Below are 26260 nucleotides of genomic sequence, written 5' to 3' on the forward strand. Positions count from 1 at the left end.
ATAGATAAAATATCAAGAATGACTATATTTATTTTTCATAATATCAAAACACCATACACATACAATATTTGTGAAAACACGGACATGGAATCATCTGCTTAGGGATATGGACATCGACCTAATGAAAACAAATAAGTACACGTATCTGAGATCATAAATCTCACTCTAAGCATTTTATTTGAACATTTTGTTTTTACATATATTTGTTTAATCCACCGTTTAATTTGGACACACAGGTACTGATTTTACTGTAAACACTATATGCCTTAAATGTGACATAAACATAAGAAATGCAGTAAAGAGATTGTAATGGTTATGTTTCTAGAGTTATACTACCATAAACAGTTCGCTTTATGATTAATAGAACAAAAACATGAACATAATGATATACAAATACGAATTATATTTAGAGTTTCAAACATTTGCTATTTAACTTATTATTGTCTGTGCACTAATGATTATAGAAATAGAACGAATCCATCAACATTTAACTGCGCGTCCTGAAATCGAGACATGTTGAATTCAAAATATAAAATCAATTCTTTTGCACATGTTCATTCGATAATTTTAGTAATGTGTGTAACATAGTTATCTCCCTTTGTCTTCAGTGAGATGCGTGAGGCTATACCGAAAAGACATTGAGAACATATACCATATGTGGGTTATACACATAGTCTTGACGTAGTTACCTTATATAATGGGGATTATACATATAGTCTTGACGTAGTTACCTTATATAATGTGAGTTATACATATAGTCTTGACGTAGTTACCTTATATAATGTGGATTATACATATAGTCTTGACGTAGTTACCTTATATAATGTGGGTTGTACACATAGTCTTGACGTAGTTACCTTATATACTGTGGGTTATACACATAGTCTTGACGTAGTTACCTCATATAATGTGGGTTATACACATAGTCTTGACGTAATTACCTTATATAATGTGGGTTATACACATAGTCTTGACGTAGTTACCTTATATAATGTGGGTTATACACATAGTCTTGGCGTCGTTACCTTATATAATGTGGGTTATACACATAGTCTTGACGTAGTTACCTTATATAATGTGGGTTATACACATAGTCTTGACGTAGTTACCATATATAATGTGACTAGTAAACGAAAACTGCTTTCATATTGGTCAGATTAATGTGAACATACCTTATCCTAAGACAATCCATTTCCCTCCTGTAATAAAAACAAAGACCATTGTTATGGCAGATCAAAACAACAACAAAAACGTAAAGCAAATACTCTCTATATATATATTTGTATATGTTTCAGGAACAACATATAGTATATGCATCAATTTAACTGTTATTAATATCATGATAATATGATTAAATGTTTCATCTTTTAGTTCATTGCAAAAAGTTAGAACTATCCCTCCAGCACGCATATCACCAAATTCACATCAAAGGGAACATCATTATATAAAACAGTTTCGTTACCATACATAAAAAAGGCAAATATTGTGTGTAAGATTTAAAGGCATCGGATAATCGGTGTCCTAGCCACAATGAAATGCTAGACGCCATACATATTGGGTTCTCTGAATGCCACGTAACAGTGAATATCTGACATTACAACAAATTATATTTGATATACTGCATACTGGAAATGTTCGTAAATTTAAAGGTACAAAACATACGGAATGGTGCTATTTAAATAGTAATGTGCATTATAAGTATAGATGCTGATAAAAAGTGAATATATCTTTTATTTCATTTGGTTTGCAGTGCCTTTTTATTAACTTGTCTTTGGTTTGTCAGGACCTGTTTTACCAATTTAATTCCATCGGTACAATAAGACTTTTCCAAATGAAAGAAACTTATCACGACCGTGCATTACGTGATCATAGTGACTACGTCACAATAATCTAATAATGCCGTACATATTATAAATACTAAAATTAAAATAGTTTGATAATGTGTCAAAGATGCATTCTGTCGTTACATAATACCCCATGTCAACATAGCAATCAGCTGATGTTGACATTACACGAATCTGATATTAACTTTAAACTTTGACGTGTGTTGGCATTACACCTTACCTGGGGGTGCCGTTGTTAAAGTTTGACGTGTGTTGACATTACACCTTACATGGGGGTGCCGCTGTTAAACTTTGACGAGTGTTGACATTACACCTTACCTGGGGGTGCCGTTGTTAAAGTTTGACGTGTGTTGACATTGCACCTTACCTGGGGGTGCCGCTGTTAAACTTTGACGAGTGTTGACATTACACCTTACCTGGGGGTGCCGATGTTAAAGTTTGACGTGTGTTGACATTGCACCTTACCTGGGGGTGCCGCTGTTAAAGTTTGACGTGTGTTGACATTACACCTTACCTGGTGGTGCCGCTGTTAACCTTTGACGTGTGTTGACATTACACCTTACATGGGGGTGCCGCTGTTAAACTTTGACGTGTGTTGACATTACGCCTTACCTGGGGGTGCCGCTGTTAAAGTTTGACGTGTGTTGACATTGCACCTTACCTGGGGGTGCCGCTGTTAAAGTTTGACGTGTGTTAACATTACACCTTACCTGGGGGTGCCGTTGTTAAAGTTTGACGTGTGTTGACATTGCACCTTACCTGGGGGTGCCGCTGTTAACGTTTGACGTGTGTTGACATTACACCTTACCTGGGGGTGCCGCTGTTAACGTTTGGGAATTCATCATCGTCTGCTTTCCTAATTCGAAATAAATTAAACGCAAATAGAATAAACATTAAATAAGAATATTTATATTAGAAGCACTTGATGTTGACCTTACTCTAAAGCTGATGTTGACATTACATGTAGCTGATGTTGAAATTACATGTAGCTGATGTTGACCTTACCCTATACCTGATGTTGACCTTACCCTATACCTGATGTTGACATTACATGTAGCTGATGTTGACCTTACCCTATACCTGATGTTGACATTAGATGTAGCTGATGTTGACCATACACTAAACTTGATGTTGACATTACAAGAAGCTGATGCTGACCTTACCCTATACCTGATGTTGACCTTACCCTATACATAATGTTGACATTACATGTAGTTGATGTTGACCTTACCCTAAACCTGATGTTGACATTACATGAAGCTGATGTTGACCTTACCCTCTACCTGATGTTGACATTACATGAAGCTGATGTTGACCTTACCCTACACCTGATGTTGACCTTACCCTTTACCTGATGTTGACCTTACCCTCTACCTGATGTTGACATTACATGGTTCGGATGTTGACCTTACCCTATTCCTGATGTTGACATTACATGTATCTGATGTTGGCCTTACCCTATGCCTGATGTTGACATTACATGAAGCTGATGTTGACCTTACCCTTTACCTAATGTTGACATTACATGTAGCTTATGTTGACCTTACCCTATATCTGATGTTGACATTAGATGTAGCTGATGTTAACCATACACTAAACTTGATGTTGGCATTACAAGAAGCTGATGCTGAACTTACCCTATACCTGATGTTCACCTTACCCTATACCTGATGTTTACCTTTCCCTATACCTGATGTTGACGTTACATGTAGCTGATGTTGACATTACCCTACACCTGATGTTGACCTTACCTTATACCAGATGTTGACCTTACCATATACCTAATTTTGACATTACATGTAGCTGATGGTGACATTACCCTATACCTGATGTTCACCTTACCCTATACCTGATGTTGCCATTACATGTAGCTGATGTTGACATTACATGTAGCTGATATTGACCTTACCCTATACCTGATGTTGACCTTACCCTATACCTGTTGTTGACCTTACCTTATACCTGATGTTGACCTTACCCTATACCTAATGTTGACATTACATGTAGCTGATGTTGACCTTACCCTATACCTGACATTTCAGTTAACCATGCGTTGACGTAACACTTAACCTGATGTTGACTTCACGTATTTGATGTTCATATTACACTTCAGATGATGTTTACGTACTACTTAACCTGATGTTAACGTAACACTTTACCTGATGTTAACGTAACACTCTATCTGATGTTAGGTTAACCCTTTACGTGATGTTGACGTAACACTAACCTGATGTTGACGTAATACTGTACCTGATGTTAACGTAACACTTTTACCTGATTTTGACGTAACAATAAAACATGCGTTTACGTAACACTTTACCTGATGTTTACATTACAATAAAACATGCGTTAACGTAACACTTTACCTGATGTTGAAGTAACACTTTAACTGATGTTGACGTAACAATAAAACATGCGTTAACGTAACACTTTATCTGATGTTGACGTAACACTTTACTTGATGTTGACGTCACACTTTACCTGATGTTGACGTAACATTTTACTTGATGTTGATGTAACACTTTACCTGATGTTGACGTAACACTTTACCTGATGTTGACACAACAATAAAACATGCATTAACGTAACACTTTAACTGATGTTGACGTAACAATAAAACATACGTTAACGTAACACTTTTACCTGATGTTGACGTAACACTTTAACTGATGTTGTCGTAACACTTTTACCTGATTTTGACGTAACAATAAAACATGCGTTTACGTAACACTTTACCTGATTTTGACGTAACAATAAAACATGCGTTAAGTTATCTGCGTTCCTTATGAAATGAATGCACATATGATAAAATCAAAATAGACGTTAGAACAGTAAAATTACATAAGAATACAAGGTCGAAACATAAGGACATAAACATCTACATGAGATTAGTTATTTCCTTATCAAAGCAACCTCATTTATCTATCATAACAGGTCCTCTTAAAAAGCCTTTTTATTTTCAAACCATTATTTTAGGCTTGATGGTATATTACCCGCTTCTTCTTTTATGAAGACATGACCTAACTTGAAGTTCACAGTAACGCGGTTGTCACTGATGACACATAGATGCTTATCCTTGCGAAACACCTGGTGTTATTCTCCTTGTACTTTAATGGTATCCATGTAAATTTGTCCTTTGTTCATATTCTACCATAGTTTTATGGAGTTTAAGTTCGGATTGCTATTTTGTTCACTCTTTGTTATTCTCTTTTAATTTCTGGCCCTATCTATAACTTTAATATGACATATACTTCCTAAACATTTCACGTTTTTTAATGATATTTACGCTTTTGGTATTGTTACTTATATTGTCAAATATTGCATAAATATTATATATTATATGACTATCATTTTACAGAATTTGTTCGGTGCCTTATAAAACGAACATATTTTTTTTTTATCTAGATTAGTCTCTTTTAACTTGACGACGAAATATATTTAAAAAGAGAATACATTGTACATGGATATTTGCTATAATAATACCAAATTGGCCATGTTACATTCTTAAAATATTGAATATTGGTTGTTTTTTGTTATAAGTTGTTTAATATTTTGTAAATTTGGTTTAATTTTACTTGATGCCTTACTAGTCTGACATATGACACCAGCATCTTCCGAGTGGTCACAATCTCCGTGTCCTATGGGGACAAAACGACACTGTCCAAGGTTGGTTTCCTGTCCACTACACTGGGTCTCGTCCAGCCATATAGGCCCTGTCCCGCTACCATACCTAGCCTTGGAGGTGTGAGTGGCTGTTGCTCTGCACACACGAATACCAGAAAAGGGTTTTATAAATATTCACAGGAATAACAACGTGGTCTTGAAAGTCAAAATGAAACAAAGAATATGAAAAAAAAAAAATCGAAAATTATCGTATGTCTTGAAAATACAAATACTTTGCTCATTATACAAACAACATGTATTTGTGTCAGAAAATGACATATTAATATAAAGATATTATTAATATTCCATAAACTTAAATCACAATCAATTTAAAGGAATTAATTACTAATCTATACGATTGCGCTTTGCTTTGCATTTTGTATAAAAAAAAAAAATACATTATATATTTCCCGCTGATCTTTACTCATATATTTCCTTTTTTTTTGTTCGATTATTTGCTACTCCTAAATGATTTGTTTTTTTCCTCATATATACTGTTATTCAATCATACATACAATTGGTACAACATGTGATGCATACATACATCCAAAACCAATTACAAGAGTACATCTATTAGAAATTGACATACAATTATAAATAATGAAGTAGTACATGGATACAATTTTACTATATATTACATTAATCTTTAGAAATATGTTTCAATATAGTTTAAAAAAGAGTAAATCATAGTTCATTTCTAACTAATTATTTCAGTTATAAAGTTCTATTTACTTTTCTTAGTACTATTCCGTCTTTGCGTATTGCAGAGTTATCGTCTCTTGTGAGCAGGTATTGACTGTTACGTCATTGGTTTGTGCGAGAAAATTGCGTCGTTTTCTCAAAAATTGATGACGTTACTCTCACAAATAAGGGACGTAACAATCAATACCTGCTCCCAAGAGAAGATAACTCTGCAATACGCAAAGACGGAATAAGAGTACAGACCAACCTCTTCTATTTTTTTGTAATAGGATAAATATAATTTACCCGTGGAAAAAGACGGAGTAGTCTCCCTTTGCTTACAATAGTAGATGAAAAACTTCAAGAGTAGAAATACAAAATTTGTTTCATAATCGAATCTAGCAATACTGACCCCAAAAAGTATTGATTGAGAATTAAATGGTAGTTCAATGCCATGTTTTATTTGTATAAGATTGAAAAATGAGGACCAAAAGACCTTAACATAGCAACAGTCCCAAAATAAAGGTAACATTGTCTCCCTTCCATTTTCACAAAACGTACACCTTTCTGTTTCCATTAATTTAGTTTGCATTAATTTGACATTAGTATATATAATATTATGCAATATTTTAAACTGGAAATTCTGAAGTTTGGTGTCATCAGTAAGAGGTCTAGGAGACAAGTAGTAAGTGTGCCATGCTTCATCAGATATATTAACTTGCAACACCTCATTACATTTTCCTTGACTCGTTGGTTTTGTTTTATATTTATTAAACAGTAATTTGTTGAAATATTTTGTTACTTTATCATTTTTATAATTATATTTTTTAATCCTACACGTAGTAATTTGTATCGGTACATTGGTTTGCTCTCTCAGGATCCGTTTCCAGTCCCTTGGTATGGCATTTATAAGGCCGTAATACTCTACAAAGGTAGTATCAATATCATATTTTTCTGTGAACATTTCAAAAGATATAAAACTGTTATTTATTACAAGATCGTTAATAAAGAAAACTCCTTTTAAACACCACTGTCTATAAAAAGTAGGTCTTCTATCTATTTTAATACTGTCATTATACCAGATAGGTTGGGAAACAATTTGTTGTGGGGTTGTGGGTGGTTTATTTTCTACAATGGATGACCATATACATAAAATTTCTTTCCAAAAAGTGTTATAAAAATTGAACTTCTAACTAATCCTTCTTCAGCCATTCTGAAAATTTTATCCCCGCCAAATAATTCTATCTTATCTAATACTTAAGTTTTCCAAGGCGAGCAATAAATGGGATTTAAAAGCTTTTTTATCCAGGAGATCTTCAGTGCTTGACAAAAAGATTTAACATGAGGAACTCGTAATTCACCTTCATTGTAATCGTCATACATTACATTTCGTTTTATTTTATCAATCTTCCCTTTCCATATAAAATTAAAGATAGTCGACTGAATATCTCTAAAAAAACAACAGGTGGATCTGGAAGTACAGTTAAAGTTTGTATTAAAACGACGTAGATAATATAATTATGTTCAAAATATACGGAAATCATTCGTCGATAGATAAGATAAATAATTGAAGATGTGCTAAAGCTATGTTTATTTCAATCTAATTCTATATAAAAATTGCTTTTGGTTATAATAAATATTATCGTTATAATGGCTTTTCATTTTTGACTGAGGGGAGATGTTAATAGTCGGGTAATCACAAATTGTTTTTCTGTTGATGTCTAAGCAACATTAAGCCAGATTTACTTACGGATCGTATCCCAACATTCGACATACAACTTTGGCGTCATCATCGTCCCATCCGTCATCACAAACGGTGCCCCACACACCGTTGTGTAGGACCTCCACCCGACCATCCAGGGCATTCATTCCATTTACTAATCGAACTGTAAGTGTCTCTATAAAAAAAGGGCAAGCAAAATTTACACAAGACGTACGAATTTGAACCTTGACTAATATAACATGGTTAACATTACAAAAAAATGAAAAAATAAGATGAAACCACCAAACTTTTTGTTGGCCAAAGTAATCCGCTCCTTATTTAATAAACTTATTAATTAATACGTGTTATTGTGTTAACTTGCTCCGGAGATTGACTTACTACTCATTAATATAGAACTAAAGATAAACGAAATGAAGATTGCTGTAACCTACCTGTTTGTGTCACATTGGAGGGTTTTGCTGTTGGGGTTGTCACTGACTGACCACCATTTACGTTAGCTGTAGATTAGATTAATAGACAACGTCATATAACGTAACACAAATATGAAAGGTAAAAAACATAAACCACAAATTAGGAGCCTTAACAATAAATACAAGGGAAAGTATCGTCGTTACCGTTATATGGTATACACTTGTATTATAAATACTATCTAGTGGCTTCGAATAAAAGGTCAGATTTCGAATAAAAATCTTATACTTGCATGTAGATAGACTAGTGTATAGAATATAAGTCTATCCGATGTCAGCATTATTGATATATAACAGATACATATCTTGCCATTGTAATAAGGAATTATGAAAGATGAATAGCTGGCCATTGTATTGATGTATTAGGATATGAAACATGAAAATCTAACCAAAACAGAACTATATAAGTACAGGCAAAGATATTTTTCAAATTTTAGGACCATCTGCCCCTTTATCAAGACATGGACATGAAAGTTATCATATCACAACATATAATAGAGATAAACAGTCACCATAGGCAATAACACAACACAAGATACATAAACAAGAGAACAGTAGTTACATATATGAAATAGGCTATTGCAATTGCATATTGCCTCGGTTAGCTTGTATCAGAAGGCTGATTATTGTACAAAATTCATCTTAATTTGACAAATTTCTTGTCTGCACTGTCAATAGTGCTTTGCTTATTTCTATAAATATATATATTATAGTAGATAATAAATAAACAAATCCTTGCATAATTTAAATTTATTTGACATTAAAACATTAAACATAGTCTTCCCTCAGCCTCTTACCTGTTGAGGTGACACTAGGTTTTGACGTCGAGACGGCAGGTACGTGTGCTCCATGTGAATAATCTGTAACAATCATATGGGGTCTTTTTTACCTTTTAGAAAAGGAGATGTTTCAAATAAATTACTTTATTCTTAACACGAGTTATTTCCTTTATATCGTTGACAGTTTTTATTCTATTTCAAGTGCAAATCTTCGTAGCAGTAGATATATATATACAGATTTGATGTCTTTAAGTTTAGTTACCATTGTTTAAGACAATATGAACTAGAATAAGGACGTATATCCTTAACACACTTAACCGTTATGAAGCTATGTCAGTTCATTATTATGTCATATTAAAGTAGCATACACATATCAGTTATAACTGTAACACATGGTGAACTTTATTTTCTACATTCATTGAATACAATCACTTAAAATATACGTAACTATATTCCAACATACGTCATATTACTTAACCCCAATAATAGAAGAGAGAAAAGAGAAATGCACGCCGGACCGGGGTTTAAACCCTGAACCCTCCGATCTCTACAAGGACCAATTGAGCTACCTGGTCGCTGACGATCGACCCAGTCAAGCTCAACTGCATTCCCTCCTCCTTTGTCTAAGTCTTCGCCCCCGCAGACACAGCTATTTACAACCCGGATTCGGGTGTCCTCATGCAACGCATTTATCCTTTGCTTGAAACAAGGGTTGACTAGCTCGCCAATTGGTATAAGGATAGGAAAGAAAAATCCATGGCAAGACCGGGATTAAACCCGTTAGCCTCCGAACTCTATTAGGACGTTTCACCAATTGAGCAACTTTGTCGCCGGCAACCCAGTCCGATTCTGCTACACAGACACAACATCTAGTGTTCGAGGTCTATGTTGGGCAGACACCAGGTTCTGGCCGAAGTTTTTTCTCCGGGAAATCCGGCTTACCTCCACCACCACCACCTGGCATGTCCTTAAATGACCAAAGCTGTTAAAAGGACGTAAAACACAAACAAACCAAATCAAACAAACCAAGTTATTACCTTGTAAATCTGCAACATATATATGTGTGTAACTTCATATACCTTTAAACGAATATAAACTGTCGTTTAAATCAACCATTACTTACGTGGCATGACGCATGTTGCTTCGTCACTTCCGTCCCCACAGTCATCCTTGCCGTTACAGAAATTTAGTATGGAAATACACCTCTTGTTACGGCATTGGAATTGAAGTAATGGTACACATATCCCTGCATAACATAGATCATCTCCATTTTAACACGCACTGAAATATTTGTGTATAGATAGCCCTGTGTAACGTACAGTTAATCTCCCTGTTGAAGTAGAGTATGGACACGTTTTATGGTCACGCTCCGGATATCTTTGTGATATGTCGGTCGATGCTTTTGATTATGCTCATTAGAGTGAGTGAGTTGTGGTTTTGTTGTCACAACCCGCTTTCTCCAAGTGAGGATGTGACATTAATCAGATTTTCATAAATATAATTTGAACAAACGTGACATTAATTGGATTCTATCAAATATAATTTGAATAAAATAATTAAAAAGTCAAAACAAAACATAGACATGCAAGCATAAAAGCGATTCATCTTTAATATGTAACAAAATTCGGAAATTCTTCTGTTTCTCTCAGATTTAGATATTTACCAATAAAGCTAAGCTCCTTTTGAAGAAAAGAAGATTTTCTTTGGATGTTCTTGTCTAAATACATCAGTCATTACTTTATTTAGTGTATGGCCATCACTATAATCGTGCTCTCTGTCTCCCGAGTGTATTCTGATCCTCTTTGACATCCATCATAAAAAAATCCATATATTTACAACAAGCTTCTAAAGATGTTATTTGAATCAATAAAAAAATGCTATTTTTTTGAAATAACATAATTATTTTCGAAGACCTGCTCATACAAAATTGAAAATTTCTGCTTTACGGTTATAATTTTAGAAGTATGAATTTTGTCATTAATGATGTCGGCCCCAAAACTGTTTGATTATTTAACATCCAACAAAATTTAGAAAAAACCTAAACTGTTCATTATTTAATTTCTATGAGAAACAGGAAAAGTGTCGAATTTTGTTAAATGTTAAATATCAATATGATTTATGCTTGAATGTCTTTGGCTTTGTTTTGAGTTTTAATCTATTTCATTCAATGAATACAATGACTGGGAAGCTCAAAAAACATGTGTAAACTCTGTACTCTAATATGTGAAGACACTGCAAATATTGCACTACAGACAGACTGATGAGTCGAATCACTTGAGAAAATCAAAAACAAAACTTGAACTTTCATCAGGTTTAATATTTCGAGACCAAACAATATTTAGAGGATATTTATCAAGTTGATAGAATCCGATATTTCACTGACAAAAATGTAATAAATATTACCACATACCGGAGAGACAATACATGTTGAATAACTTTTCTCCCACCCTTCACCGATGTGTCTCCCATTTTAGCCGGGAAAGATCAGCTTGTCACCGCCTAGGGGGAGATAGCCTCGTGTCGATTAGCACGTGTTTAATTGTGACGTCATTAAAATGCGTCATCGGTAATTGTGACGTCATCAAAAGTGAATGACGATAGACATACCCCACATGTGTTTTTGTTTTCAAACATGGCAGATTAATGTCGTTGGAGCTGTGACTGAAATAATGAGATGGGAGAAAAATAATCATCCCCTACCTTGAGGGTGTAACGGAGAAATCTCAAACCCTCGGGCTGATTTTTTGGTTGTCTAACCCTCGGCAGAGTCTCGGGTTAGACAACCAAAAAGCATCACCCATCGGGTTTGAGATTTCTCTGTCACACCCTCAAGGTAGGGGAAGATTTTATTATTCTCCCACCCTTCACATGTATGTCTCCCGTTTTAGCCGGGAAAGATCGGCTTGTCACCCCCTAGGGGGAGATAACCTCGTGCCGATTAGCACGTGTTCAATTGTGACGTCATCAAAAATGAATGACGATATACATACCCCACATGCGTTTTTGTTTACAAACATGGCAGACTACTGTCGGTGGAGATGTCACTGAAATAATAGGATGGGAGAAAAATAATCATCCCCTACCTTGAGGGTTTAATAGAGTAATCTCAAACCCTCGGGGTGATTATTTTGGTTGTCTAACCCTCGGCAGAGCCTCGGGTTAGACAACCAAAAAACATCACCCCTCGGGTTGGAGATTTCTCTGTCATTCCCTCAAGGTAGGGGAAGATTCTATTAATCATAGTTTAATTATATTAAGTATAAACAGAGAAATAATGTTTTTTCTATTTAATTTATTTGAATAGTGTAATGCGAATATGAATATATAGTTAAAACATTAAAACTTTATGTAGGACAATCATAAGCCACAAGACACAGACTGCCTCGTCATTTGCTAGTTTTAGCCATAGGATAGTGGGTCTTGTCACTTACCATATCCACACACTGTTTGAGGAGAGTAGTGCTAATGTGTACAGAATAATATGTGTGAGTTAAAATTTTCAAATTTGAGTGTGGTAAAAAATACAATGGCACTTTCATTAGCATCAGTATTAAGATCTCTACGATCAGTGGGTGACATAATTGAGATTTATTTTTAATTTTTATTATTTTTGATTATATTTTCAAAATGTTATGACCTAGACATATATATAAATATACATACAATGTGCATGACCATCTAGAATCGCCTTTAAATAATGTACATACTGTTCAAAATATTCTATCAAGTATCAGTATTCGTCATACATATATATTAATTAACAAATAAGTAAAAATTCACATTTTTGATATAAAAATAAACTTCCGGATATTCTTGTCCGTACTCTATTCTAATTATTATTGTGTTATAATGTAGTGTCTGATTTCCGGTTAGAGTCACGATGGTGAACAGACTTCGCACAAACGCTATTCGCACTGTTCTTCCAGTCGTTGTAAGTCTTAGACTTGTGATAATAATATTAATAATATTGTATTATATTGACCATATACCTTAATTGAGATTAATTAATCTGTGATATGAAGTGAACGCTATATGGAAGTACATGCACTTGTGGTTATGGAGATGGCCAAACTAGTCTTTTTCTTGTGTAATTAGGTTGTATTCAAATCCCAATTTTAGTATGACTATTTACTTATTCTATTTGCCTTTCTTTTTTCTCTTTTTATGTCTTACCCTTCTTCTATTTTCTATCTCCGCTGCCAGACTAGTTGTTCCAGTCAGTAGGCCTTGCACATGTCCAGGTTAATGGAAGGTATTAAAATATTATCGGCAAATTGTCAGGGATTGGGTGATAAAACCAAGAGAAAGGATGTTTTTTCATATTTAAGGTCTAAAGATTTTAATATCTATTGTATACAAGATACTCATTTTACTGAAGAAATTGAAGGAATAATTAGGACAGAGTGGGGATATGAGTGTTACTTTAACTCTCTGAGGTCAAATTCTAGGGGGGTTGCAATATTATTTAATAATAATTTTGAGGTGAAGGTTTTAAAGGTTAAAAAGGATTTGACTGGGAATTTCATAGCATTAGATTTAGAAATAGAAGGGAAACAAATTACACTTATAAATATCTATGGGCCAAATTCAGATACTCCATCTTTTTATGACAACATAGTAGAATCAATAGATACTTTTAAAAATGAATGTTTTATAATATGTGGAGATTTTAACTTAGTATTAAACCCTGAAATTGATTATGATAAAAGCTATAAAAATATCAATAACCCAAAAGCTAGAGAAAATATCTTACAAATAATTGAAGAGTTAGGAATGGTTGATGTTTATAGGGAACAGAATCCTGATAATAAAAGATATACATGGAGAAGAAGTAATCCAATTAAACAAGCCCGCCTAGATTTTTTTCTCATTTCTGAAAACTTACTACCTAGTGTAAATAAAACTGATATTGAGCCAGGATACAGATCTGACCATTCTATACCATTTATTATATTAAAATTTAATGAATTTAAGAAGGGGAAAGGACTATGGAAGTTTAACAATTCTTTATTGCATGATTTAGACTATCTTGAAATTGTAAACAAAATTATTTTAGACGTTAAAACCCAATATGCTCTTCCAGTGTATAATCCACACAATATATCCAATATTCTGGACTCTGAGATCCAATTCGTTATAGATGATCAGCTGTTTTTTGAAACGTTATTAATAGAAATTAGAGGGAAAACTATTTCATATGCTTCACATAAGAAAAAACAACAGAACCATTTAGAAAACAATTTAAAAGATATTATAAAACATTTAGAATCGGTTGAAAATATTGATTTTGATAAATTAAAGGAGAAAAAACAAGAATTAGAAAATATAAGATTACATAAACTAAGAGGTAGCATTATTAGATCTAAAGCTAAATGGGTTGAAGAGGGAGAAAAGCCAACTAACTACTTTTTTAATCTCGAAAACAGAAATTATACCTCAAAAATAATTCCAAAAATAGAAAAAGAAAATGGGGATATAATAACTAATCAAAATGAGATACTTAAAGAAGTTAAATTATTTTATGAGTCTTTATATACCAATGATGATAATATAGATGATGTTAATTTAGACAACTTTTTACATGACTTTCATGTTCCTAAACTGAATAATATAGAATCTGATAGTTTAGAGGGCATTATAACTCTTAAAGAAGCATCACATACATTAAATAATATGAAAAATGGGAAAAGCCCTGGTTCTGATGGTTTTACGGTTGAATTTTTAAAATGTTTCTGGAAACAGCTGAATAACTTTATAGTGAGATCAATCAATTTTGGTTACGCTAATGGACAATTGTCAGTTACACAAAGACAGGGAATAATAACATGTATACCTAAAGGGGATAAACCAAGACAGTTTCTAAAAAATTGGCGACCAATTTCTCTTCTGAATATTATATATAAAATTGCATCAGGGTCAATAGCAGGGAGAATAAAAACAGTCTTAAATAGTATAATAAACACAGATCAAACAGGTTTTATTTCGGGTCGTTATGTTGGGGAGAATACTAGGTTAATTTATGATGTCATGCAATATACAGATGAAAATAATATACCAGGAATGTTGTTAATTATAGATTTTGAAAAGGCTTTCGACTCAGTGTCCTGGAAATTTATTGAAAAAGTTCTTGATTATTTTAAATTTGGCAATGGCATAAAAAAATGGGTAAAAGTCTTTCATACAAACGCAAAGTCTGCAATAAATCAAGGGGGAAATTTATCATCTTTTTTCGATATTAAAAGAGGTTGCAGGCAAGGGGATCCAATAGCTCCATATATATTCATATTATGCGCTGAAATTTTAGCTGTAAGACTGAGAAATAATAAACATATAAATGGTATTAATATTGACAATTGCCCGCTTTTACTTTCCCAGTATGCTGATGACACTACATTGATTTTAGATGGCACACAAATTTCATTAAAAGAGGCAATTAAAGAATTGAAAAGTTTTGCAAATATTTCTGGACTCAAAATAAACATAGAAAAGACACATGTTATTTGGATAGGTAGTAAAAAATACAGTGATGAAATTCTTTATCCTGAATTGAATTTGCAGTGGGGGGATAGGAAATTTACACTTTTAGGTATTGAGTTTGATGTAGATTTACATAGGATAACAAAATTGAATTACGATAAGAAATTTGTAAAACTCAAAACTTTGATTAAAACCTGGAAAAGAAGATTGTTGACTCCTATTGGTAGGATACATATCATAAAATCATTATTAATTTCACAATTCAACCACCTTTTTATCTCTTTACCAAATCCAGATGATTGTTTTCTTAAAAAATTAAATATAGAGCTTTTTAATTTTCTGTGGAATAGTAAAATAGATAAAGCTAAGAGAGATGTCATTGTTAAAGATTATGTAAAAGGGGGTCTTAAAATGTTACATGTACAGTCGTTTATTGACTCGTTAAAATTAACGTGGGTTAGGAGGTTATATATGAATTCTGGTAAATGGCAAGTGATCTTAAAATTATATTGTGATAAAAACATTCTGGCAAATTGTGGAACTGATTATATTTCAAAATGTCAAAATAAAACTAAAAATCTATTTTGGATTGATGTATTTAGGGCATGGAGAAAAATTATTGAAAAATATAAGTCCCCTAGCAGTAATTTCAAAATGCCCATCTGGTATAATAAAAATATTTCAATAGAAAATAGAAGTATATTTTACAGGGAATGGTACAATAAAGGAATAATTGTAATTGATGATCTAATCAGAGACAGAAATACCAATGCTTTTTACACATTTCAAGAATTCAAACAGATTTATGATATTAATACAAACTTTTTGCGATACCAGGGTCTAATTACTGCCATTAGAGAGTATATTATACAACAAGATATGTCAAATGTAGAGGTTAACTATCCATTTTTACCAATTAATATAGAAATGTTTTTGAAAAACAAAAAGGGGATAAGAGATTTTTATAGCTTATTTTGTAAAAATGATACTATTTCAACAGGTAAAAAAAAATGGGATGATATATTTCAATTTGATGATGAAGTTTGGAAAAAAATATATATAATGCCATTTAGAATTACGAAAAATACCAAATTACAGTGGTTCCAGTACAGAATTAATCAGCACATTTTGACAACTAATGCATATTTGTTTAAGGCAGGAATAGTAGATAGCCCTTACTGTGAACTGTGTAAACTAGAAATAGAGACAATAGAGCATGTATTATGGGAATGTGACAAAGTACAAAATCTTTTACAAAATTTTGAGTTCTTATTAGATGCATTGATTATTCCATTTGATTATAATAAACAAACATTTCTTTTTGGTTTTTATAACTATAACGGACTTAATAAAAGTGACAATAGTATTATTTTAATAATAAAACAGTATATATACAAGGCAAGATGTCTTAAAGTGCCTTTATCTATACAAGGAATTAAAAGTTCAATTAAAGAACATTACAGTATTCAAAAATATATTGCAAATAGTAAAGACGAAATATATCTCATTAACTTCCAGAATGAGTGGAAAAAATGGAAAAGGCTTATTGATATTTCCTAGACCTACTTTTTGCCGATTGTTTATATGTTTGATCTAATTTTAATTTATTTGAAAAAAAAGAGACAAAATTTAAACATTCAATGTATTATCTTAATTACTTAGCTACTGACACCTATATATTACCAGACTTCTATCCTTTTAATTGGTCTGTTTAATACTGGTACTTCTCTTCTTGTCTGTCTATCTTTCTGTCTGTCTGTCTGTCTGTCTTTCTTTCTGTCCATTTACCTATCTTTATTTCCTCTATTTCTTTGTTTTCTTGTTTCTCTTTTCTGATTTTCCTTCTTTTCTAATATAACATTACAATAAAATAAAATACCACTTACAAAAAGAGCAATATTAATTAGTATGAAAGTATGTGTGAAAGTGGAATTCATTATGTATAATGAAATGTATATGTTACTGTAATGTGAAAAATACTTTGAAAATAAAAAATAAAAAAAAAAAAATAAAAAAAATAAAAAAAAAATATCCGCCAAAGTTCACAGAGGACCACGCCACTTACCACTATAAGGCAAAGGTCACAGAGGAGGGAGCCACTTACCAGGATAAGCCAAAAGTCACAGATGACTCGGCACTTACCAGTATGCGCCAAATTCACAGAGGACCTCGGCACTTACCAGTATGCGCCAAAGGACACAGAGGACCTTGGCACTTACCAGTATGAGCCAAAGGACACAGAGTGCCACGCCACTTACGAGTATGAGCCAAAGGACAAAAAGGTCCTCAGCACTTACTAATATTAGCCAAAGGTCAAAGAGGCCTTGAAACTTATCAGTATAAGCCAAAGGTCACGAAGGACCTCGTCATTTACCAGTACGAGCCCAAGGACACAGAGGTCCTCGTCCCTTGATACTATTAACCAATTTACTGAGACGGCCTCGTCACTCACCAGAGTTAAGAACAGGACAGAGAGCCTACCTCTTGCCTTTTTGAAAACACAGAATATAGACATCAGCACTTACCAGTATGACCAATAAGACACAAAGTGCATCATAAGTTACAATTATAACCCACAGGACACAAAGCGTCATAACTTACCAGTATAATCCACAGGACACAAAGCGTCACATAACTTACCAGTATAATCCACAGGACACAAAGCGTCACATAACTTACCAGTATAATCCACAGGACACAAAGCGTCTAATATCTTACCAGTATTAGCACAGAACTCAGCGAGCCTCGTTGCTTATCAGTTAAAGCCACAAGATGCAAAGCGTCTCATATCTTACCAGTATTAGCCCCAGATCTCAGCAGGCCTCGTCACTTACCACTACAAGCTGTAGGACAGAGAACTTTGTCACTTACCACTACAAGCTAAAGGACAGAGTGATGTGTCACTTACCATTACAAGCTATAGGACAGAGTGATGTGTCACTTACCATTATAAGCTATAGGACAGAGTGAGTGATGTGTCACTTACCATTACAAGCTATAGGACAGAGTGATGTGTCACTTACCATTGCAAGCTATACGACAGAGAGATGTGTCACTTACCATTGCAAGCTATAGGACAGAGATATTTCTCACTTACCATTACAAGCTATAGGACAGAGATATGTGTCACTTACCATTACAAGCTAAAGGACAGAGTGATGTGTCACTTACCATTGCAAGCTATAGGACAGAGTGATGTGTCACTTACCATTACAAGCTATAGGACAGAGATATGTGTCACTTACCACTACAAGCTATAGTACAGAGAGATTTGTGACTTACCACTACAAGCTATAGCACAGAGAGATGTGCCACTTACCACTACAAGATATAGGACAGAGAGATGTGTCACTTATCACTACAAGATATAGGACAGAGTGATGTGTCACTTACCATTACAAGCTATAGGACAGAGAGATGTGTCACTTACCATTACAAGCTAAAGGACAGAGTGATGTTTCACTTACCATTACAAGCTATAGGACAGAGAGATTTGTCACTTACCATTACAAGCTATAGGACAGAGAGATGTGTCACTTACCATTATAAGCTATAGGACAGTGATGTGTCACTTACCATTACAAGATATAGGACAGAGAGATTTGTCACTCACCACTACAAGCTATAGGACAGAGAGATTTGTCATTTACCACTACAAGCTATAGGACAGAGAGATTTGTCACTTACCATGATAAGTTATACCACAGAGGATTTGTCACTTACCACTACAAGCTAAAGGACAGAGATATGTGTCACTTACCACTACAAGCTATAGGACAGAGATATTTGTCACTTACCACTATAAGTTATAGGACAGAGAGATGTGTCACTTACCATTACAAGCTATAGCACAGAGAGATGAGTCACCACTACAAGATATAGGACAGAGAGATGTGTCCCTTATCACTACAAGATATAGGACAGAGAGATGTGTCCCTTATCACTACAAGATATAGGACAGAGAGATGAGTCACTTACTATTACAAGCTATAGGACAGAGAGATGTGTCACTTACTATTACAAGCTATAGGACAGAGAGATGTGTCACTTACTATTACAAGCTATAGGACAGAGAGATGTGTCACTTACCATTAAAAGCTATAGGACAGAGAGATTTGTCACTTACCATTACAAGCTATAGCACAGAGAGATGTGTCACCACTACAAGATATAGGACAGAGAGATGTGTCACTTATCACTACAAGATATAGGACAGAGAGATGTGTCACTTACTATTACAAGCTATAGGACAGAGAGATGTGTCACTTACCATTACAAGCTATAGGACAGAGATATGTGTCACTTACCACTACAAGCTATAGTACAGAGAGATTTGTTACTTACCACTACAAGCTATAGCACAGAGAGATGTGTCACTTACCACTACAAGATATAGGACAGAGAGATGTGTCACTTATCACTACAAGATATAGGACAGAGTGATGTGTCACTTACCATTACAAGATATAGGACAGAGATATTTGTCACTTACCATTACAAGCTATAGGACAGAGAGATGTGTCACTTACCACTACAAGATATAGGACAGAGATATGTGTCACTTACCACTACAAGCTATAGGACAGAAATATTTGTCACTTACCACTATAAGCTATAGGACAGAGAGATGTGTCACTTACCATTACAAGCTATAGGGCAGAGATATCTGTCACTTACCATTACAAGCTATAGGACAGAGTGATGTGTCACTTACCATTACAAGCTATAGGACAGAGATATGTGTCACTTACCACTACAAGCTATAGTACAGAGAGATTTTTGACTTACCACTACAAGCTATAGCACAGAGAGATGTGTCACTTACCACTACAAGATATAGGACAAAGATATGTGTCACTTACCATTACAAGCTATAGGACAGAGATATTTGTCACTTACCATTACAAGCTATAGGACAGAGTGATGTGTCACTTACCATTACAAGCTATAGGACAGAGATATCTGTCACTTACCATTACAAGCTAAAGGACAGAGAGATGTGTCACTTACCACTACAAGATATAGGACAAAGATATGTGTCACTTACCATTACAAGCTATAGGACAGAGAGATTTGTCATTTACCACTACAAGCTATAGGACAGATAGATGTGTCACTTACCATTGCAAGATATAGTACAGAGAGATTTGTCACTCACCACTACAAGCTATAGGACAGAGAGAATTGTCATTTACCACTACAAGCTATAGGACAGATAGATGTGTCACTTACCACTACAAGATATAGGACAGAGATATGTGTCACTTACCATTATAAGCTATAGGACAGTGATGTGTCACTTACCATTACAAGCTAAAGGACAGAGGGATGTGTCACTTACCACTACAAGATATGTGTCACTTACCATTACAAGCTAAAGGACAGAGGGATGTGTCACTTACCACTACAAGATATAGGACAGAGAGATGTGTCACTTACTATTACAAGCTATAGGACAGAGAGATGTTACACTTACCATTACAAGCTATAGGACAGAGAGATGTGTCACTCACCATTATAAGCTATAGGACAGAGTGATGTGTCACTCACCATTATAAGCTATAGGACAGAGAGATTTGTCACTTACCACTACAAGCGATAGGACAGAAAGCTACAAGATATAGGACAGAGAGATGTGTCACTTACTATTACAAGCTATAGGACAGAGAGATGTGTCACTCACCATTATAAGCTATAGGACAGAGAGATTTGTCACTTACAATTACAAGCTATAGGACAGAGATATCTGTCACTTACCATTACAAACTAAAGGACAGAGAGATGTGTCACTTACCACTACAAGATATGTGTCACTTACCATTACAAGCTATAGGATAGAGAGATTTGTCACTTACCATTACAAGCTATATGACAGAGAGATTTGTCACTTACCATTACAAGAGATAGGACAGAGAGCTTTGTCACTTACCATTACAAGCTATCGGACAGAGAGATTTGTCACTTACCATTGCAAGATATAGAACCGAGAGATTTGTCACTTACCATTACAAGCTATATGACAGAGAGATGTGTCACTTACCACTACAAGATATGTGTCACTTACCATTACAAGCTATAGGATAGAGAGATTTGTCACTTACCATTACAAGCTATAGAGAGATTTGTCATTTACCACTACAAGCTATAGGACAGCGAGATGTGTCACTTACCATTGCAAGATATAGTACAGAGAGATTTGTCACTCACCACTACAAGCTATAGGACAGAGAGATTGGTCACTTACCATTACAAGCTATAGGACAGAGTGATGCGTCACTTACCATTATAAGCTATAGGACAGATGGATTTGTGACTTACCATGATAAGTTATACCACAGAGGATTTGTCACTTACCACTACAAGCTATAGGACAGAGGGATTTTCCACTTACCATTATAAGCTATAGGACAGAGTGATGTGTCACTCACCATTATAAGCTATAGGACAGAGAGATTTGTCACTTACCACTACAAGCGATAGGACAGAAAGATTTGTCACTTACCATGATAAGTTATACCACAGAGAGATTTGTCACTTACCATTGCAAGATATAGGACAGAGAGATTTGTCACTTACCACTACAAGCGATAGGACAGAGAGATTTGTCATTTACCACTACAAGCTATAGGACAGAGAGATGTGTCACTTACCATTGCAAGATATAGTACAGAGAGATTTGTCACTCACCACTACAAGCTATAGGACAGAGAGATTTGTCATTTACCACTACAAGCTATAGGACAGAGAGATTGGTCACTTACCATTACAAGCTATAGGACAGAGAGATTTGTCATTTACCATTACAAGCTATAGGACAGAGAGATTTGTCACTTACCACTACAAGCGATAGGACAGAAAGATTTGTCACTTACCATGATAAGTTATACCACAGAGGATTTGTCACTTACCACTACAAGCTATAGGACAGAGGGATTTTCCACTTACCATTATAAGCTATAGGACAGATGGATTTGTGACTTACCATGATAAGTTATACCACAGAGAGATTTGTCACTTACCACTACAAGCTATAGGACAGAGAGATTTGTCACATACCACTACAAGCCACACGACACAAAAGGCGTCAATTCTTACCAAGAGAAGCCAAAGGACAATGGACCTCGTCGCTGTTGTCCCCGCAGTCATTGATCCCGTTACACACGGATGTTAGTGGTACACAGTGGCGGTTGGAGCACTCATGTTTGCTGTGACCACAGTGCCATGGTTCTGTACGATAATTCAACGTTGGTGTAATATTTATCTGTACAATTGCATCTACTTATAAGGCTGGGATTAGCTACCATGCTTTCAGAGATGCATCTTAACCCTTTCACCCCTATGTAACTTTAGCAGACTCTACCATGCATTGATCTGGATGAGTCCACTATGGTCTACAGTTGTGAAAGGGTTAAAATGATCGTTACCCACACACAGGTGATTGCACCTTTATAATTTAGTAATAGATACAGTATTTCAAAAAGTAATTACACTGTATTGAATAGATGTTTCGTAAATAAGATAGAAAATAGGACATATGGACCTGATAAAATTTCTTGTTATGTTATTTCCTTTCTGATAATGGTATTATCGGATCAGATACAAAATCCTTTATCAGTTTCAAAGATAATTAAATATTTAGAACAACCATCAAATTATATGCATCATGTATTATTGGATTTAAAACATGAAGCAATGCTATGCTGTTTTTTCATTATTTTTAGGATTAGGACACCATTTTATGGCGTCTGTTTCATTTTCGAACAAACATAAATAGTACATTACCTTTAGCATGTGTTATAGTCCACTTCAACCCCTCAAGGTAGTTATGCACTAAATAAAAGATACGGACATACGGTAAATATTTTAATTGTCACACAGTAAAGTGTCACTAGGTAAACGGTTCTACACACGTTAAATGTTTTATTTGTCACACAGTAGAATGTCACTAGGTAAACGGTTCTCCACACGGTAAATGTTTTATTTGTAACACAGTAAAGTATCACTAGGTAAACGGTTCTACACACGGTAAATGCTTTATTTGTCACACAGTAAAGTCTCACTAGGTAAACGGTTCTACACACGGCAAATGTTTTATTTGTCACACAGTAGAATGTCACTAGGTAAACGGCTCTACACACGGTAAATGCTTTATTTGTCACACAGTAGAATGTCACTAGGTAAACGGCTCTACACACGGTAAATGCTTTATTTGTCACACAGTAGAATGTCACTAGGTAAACGGTTCTACACACGGTAAATGTTTTATTTGTCACACAGTAAAGTGTCACTAGTTAAACGGTTCTTAGTCGATTTTTATAGTCCTCTCGTGGATTGTTACGGGCTAAAGGCGTGTTTAGTCATACAGTTAAATGTGACAGTATATTTCTTGGTTTTTGTAGCCCTCTTGTTGAATGTTACAGCTTAAAGGTTCGTTTAGAAATACAGTTTAATGTGACAGTATATTTTAAGGGATTGTTTTATATGTAGCCTTCTCATGGAACGTTACGTGTTATAAATGTATTTATACATACAGTTAAATATGACAACATAATTCAGGGTTTCTGTAACCTTCTTAAGGAATGTTACAGCTTAAAGATGCGAGTATAATACAGAAAATGTGACATTATATTTTAGGGTTTCTGTAAACTACTTATGGAATGTTACAGCTTAAAGATGCGAGTAGAATACAGAAAATGTGACATTATATTTTAGGGTTTCTGTAACTTACCTGTGGAATGTTACAGCAGAAAGATGCGAATAGAAATACAGAAAATGTGACATTATATTTTAGGGTTTCTGTAACCTACTTGTGGAATGTTACAGATGAAAGGTGAGAGTAGAATACAGAAAATGTAACATTATATTTTAGGGTTTCTGTAATCTACTTGTGGAATGTTACAGCTGAAAGGTGCGAATAGAATACAGAAAATGTGACATTATATTTTAGGGTTTCTGTAACCTACTTGTGGAATGTTACAGCTGAAAGGTACGAATAGAATACAGAAAATGAGACATTATATTTTAGGGTTTCTGTAACCTACTTGTGGAATGTTACAGCTGAAAGGTGAGAGTAGAATACAGAAAATGTAACATTATATTTTAGGGTTTCTGTAACCTACTTGTGGAATGTTACAGATGAAAGGTGAGAGTAGAATACAGAAAATGTAACATTATATTTTAGGGTTTCTGTAATCTACTTGTGGAATGTTACAGCTGAAAGGTGCGAATAGAATACAGAAAATGTGACATTATATTTTAGGGTTTCTGTAACCTACTCGTGGAATGTTACATATGAAAGGTGAGAGTAGAATACAGAAAATGTGACATTATGTTTTGATTTTTTTTAGACTGATTTGATATTAAAATTCTGTTATTGGAATTGGGTCCTTCCATATTAATTATTATTATTGGGTTGTAATTACTGTATGATGGTATATGGTCTTTCATATTTCCATTATTCAATATTTCCCACTCAAAATCTATATTTGCATAAACAATTTCATTTTTATGCTGAACATGTAGCCTTATTTAATTACTTTGGAATATTGTGAAATGTGAACGCGAGTAAAAGCTATGTAAAAGGTGTAAATTGCAATCTACAAATATTTTGATGATGGCGATGAAGATGATGAAACGTAGAATTTTATTTTCATAACATTTCATTTCTTAAAAAAAAATATTCCCACATTATACCACTACCATAAAAACTGTAGTCCCATTGCTAACTATTTTAGTACTTCAGACCTTTAGTAGTTTGAATGTTATTGTTTTTTCTCATCCTTGATATATATACATGTAACGTCACTGTACTCAAAACGGATACTTGTGGGGAAAATGCTGATTATCGTTACATGGACAATTTACATGTAATAATAATTACCAAAATATAACTTCCGTGATTTATGTGCCGTGCGACGCTATTTATTTGGATATCATTTTCAAAAGTCAATTTCATCAAAATTAATGCTAGTTTGTAGAAGAAACTTGGTCAGAACCCCATTTGACTCTAACATATTTGAACTGTGTATCATTTTCTGTTGATATTGATCTTTTATCACCAATATTAGCCAAAATACCGAAGTGTCCCTTTCAGGTTACAGTAACACCTGTTCAGGGGCCTACGTGGCCCTGATAGTATTTCGCGTTCTATTTAAAGAACAACGCGCTAGAAATAGCAACTTGTAATAGAAATGATAAGTGGATGGTATATATTTATGAAAACTGAACAAACATTTTTGGAATTGATAATATGGTATAAAGTACATGCAGGTACAAAATTTTAGGTTGGTATTTCTCATCCTTGATGAGACTGTTGGGTTATATAAGGTAGGGGCAAAAATGTTGTAAATCCGAATGTTTAGATACGTAAAACCATTACTTCCTAAAATTCACAGGAGTAATTGTTAATTTCAAATTAAACATTCTGAAAAGTGTGTATATTTTTAATTGAACAAAGTCTTTAATTGAAATGAGTTCATGACAGATGAATAAGCCAGATATGTTCATCTGTCTAAAGTTTGAATTATGTATATAAATAATGTTGATAAATCTACAAACCATGTGCTGTATTTATAACCATAAGAGTGATTGTCACGTAGAGGGCCAAAGCCTTCATCTTGGATTCGT

The 26260-nt window shown here is 34.2% G+C and overlaps 1 protein-coding gene across 1 annotated transcript; it reads right to left on the reverse strand.

Moving 5' to 3' along the window:
• On the reverse strand, positions 1 to 26260 carry LOC110450582 (scavenger receptor cysteine-rich type 1 protein M130-like). The gene is made up of 11 exons (XM_021498184.1): positions 26192 to 26260; positions 23417 to 23464; positions 22730 to 22861; positions 10281 to 10403; positions 9176 to 9238; positions 8343 to 8408; positions 7939 to 8086; positions 5432 to 5604; positions 2653 to 2700; positions 1173 to 1199; positions 1 to 118 (listed from the first exon to the last, which is right to left on the reverse strand). The coding sequence occupies exons 1-10, from the start codon at positions 26247 to 26249 to the stop codon at positions 1174 to 1176; spliced, it is 885 nt and encodes a 294-aa protein (XP_021353859.1). The 5' UTR covers positions 26250 to 26260; the 3' UTR covers positions 1 to 118; position 1173.

This window comes from Mizuhopecten yessoensis, unplaced genomic scaffold (genome assembly GCF_002113885.1).
Source record: "Mizuhopecten yessoensis strain PY_sf001 unplaced genomic scaffold, ASM211388v2 scaffold523, whole genome shotgun sequence".
NCBI lineage: Eukaryota > Metazoa > Mollusca > Bivalvia > Pectinida > Pectinidae > Mizuhopecten > Mizuhopecten yessoensis.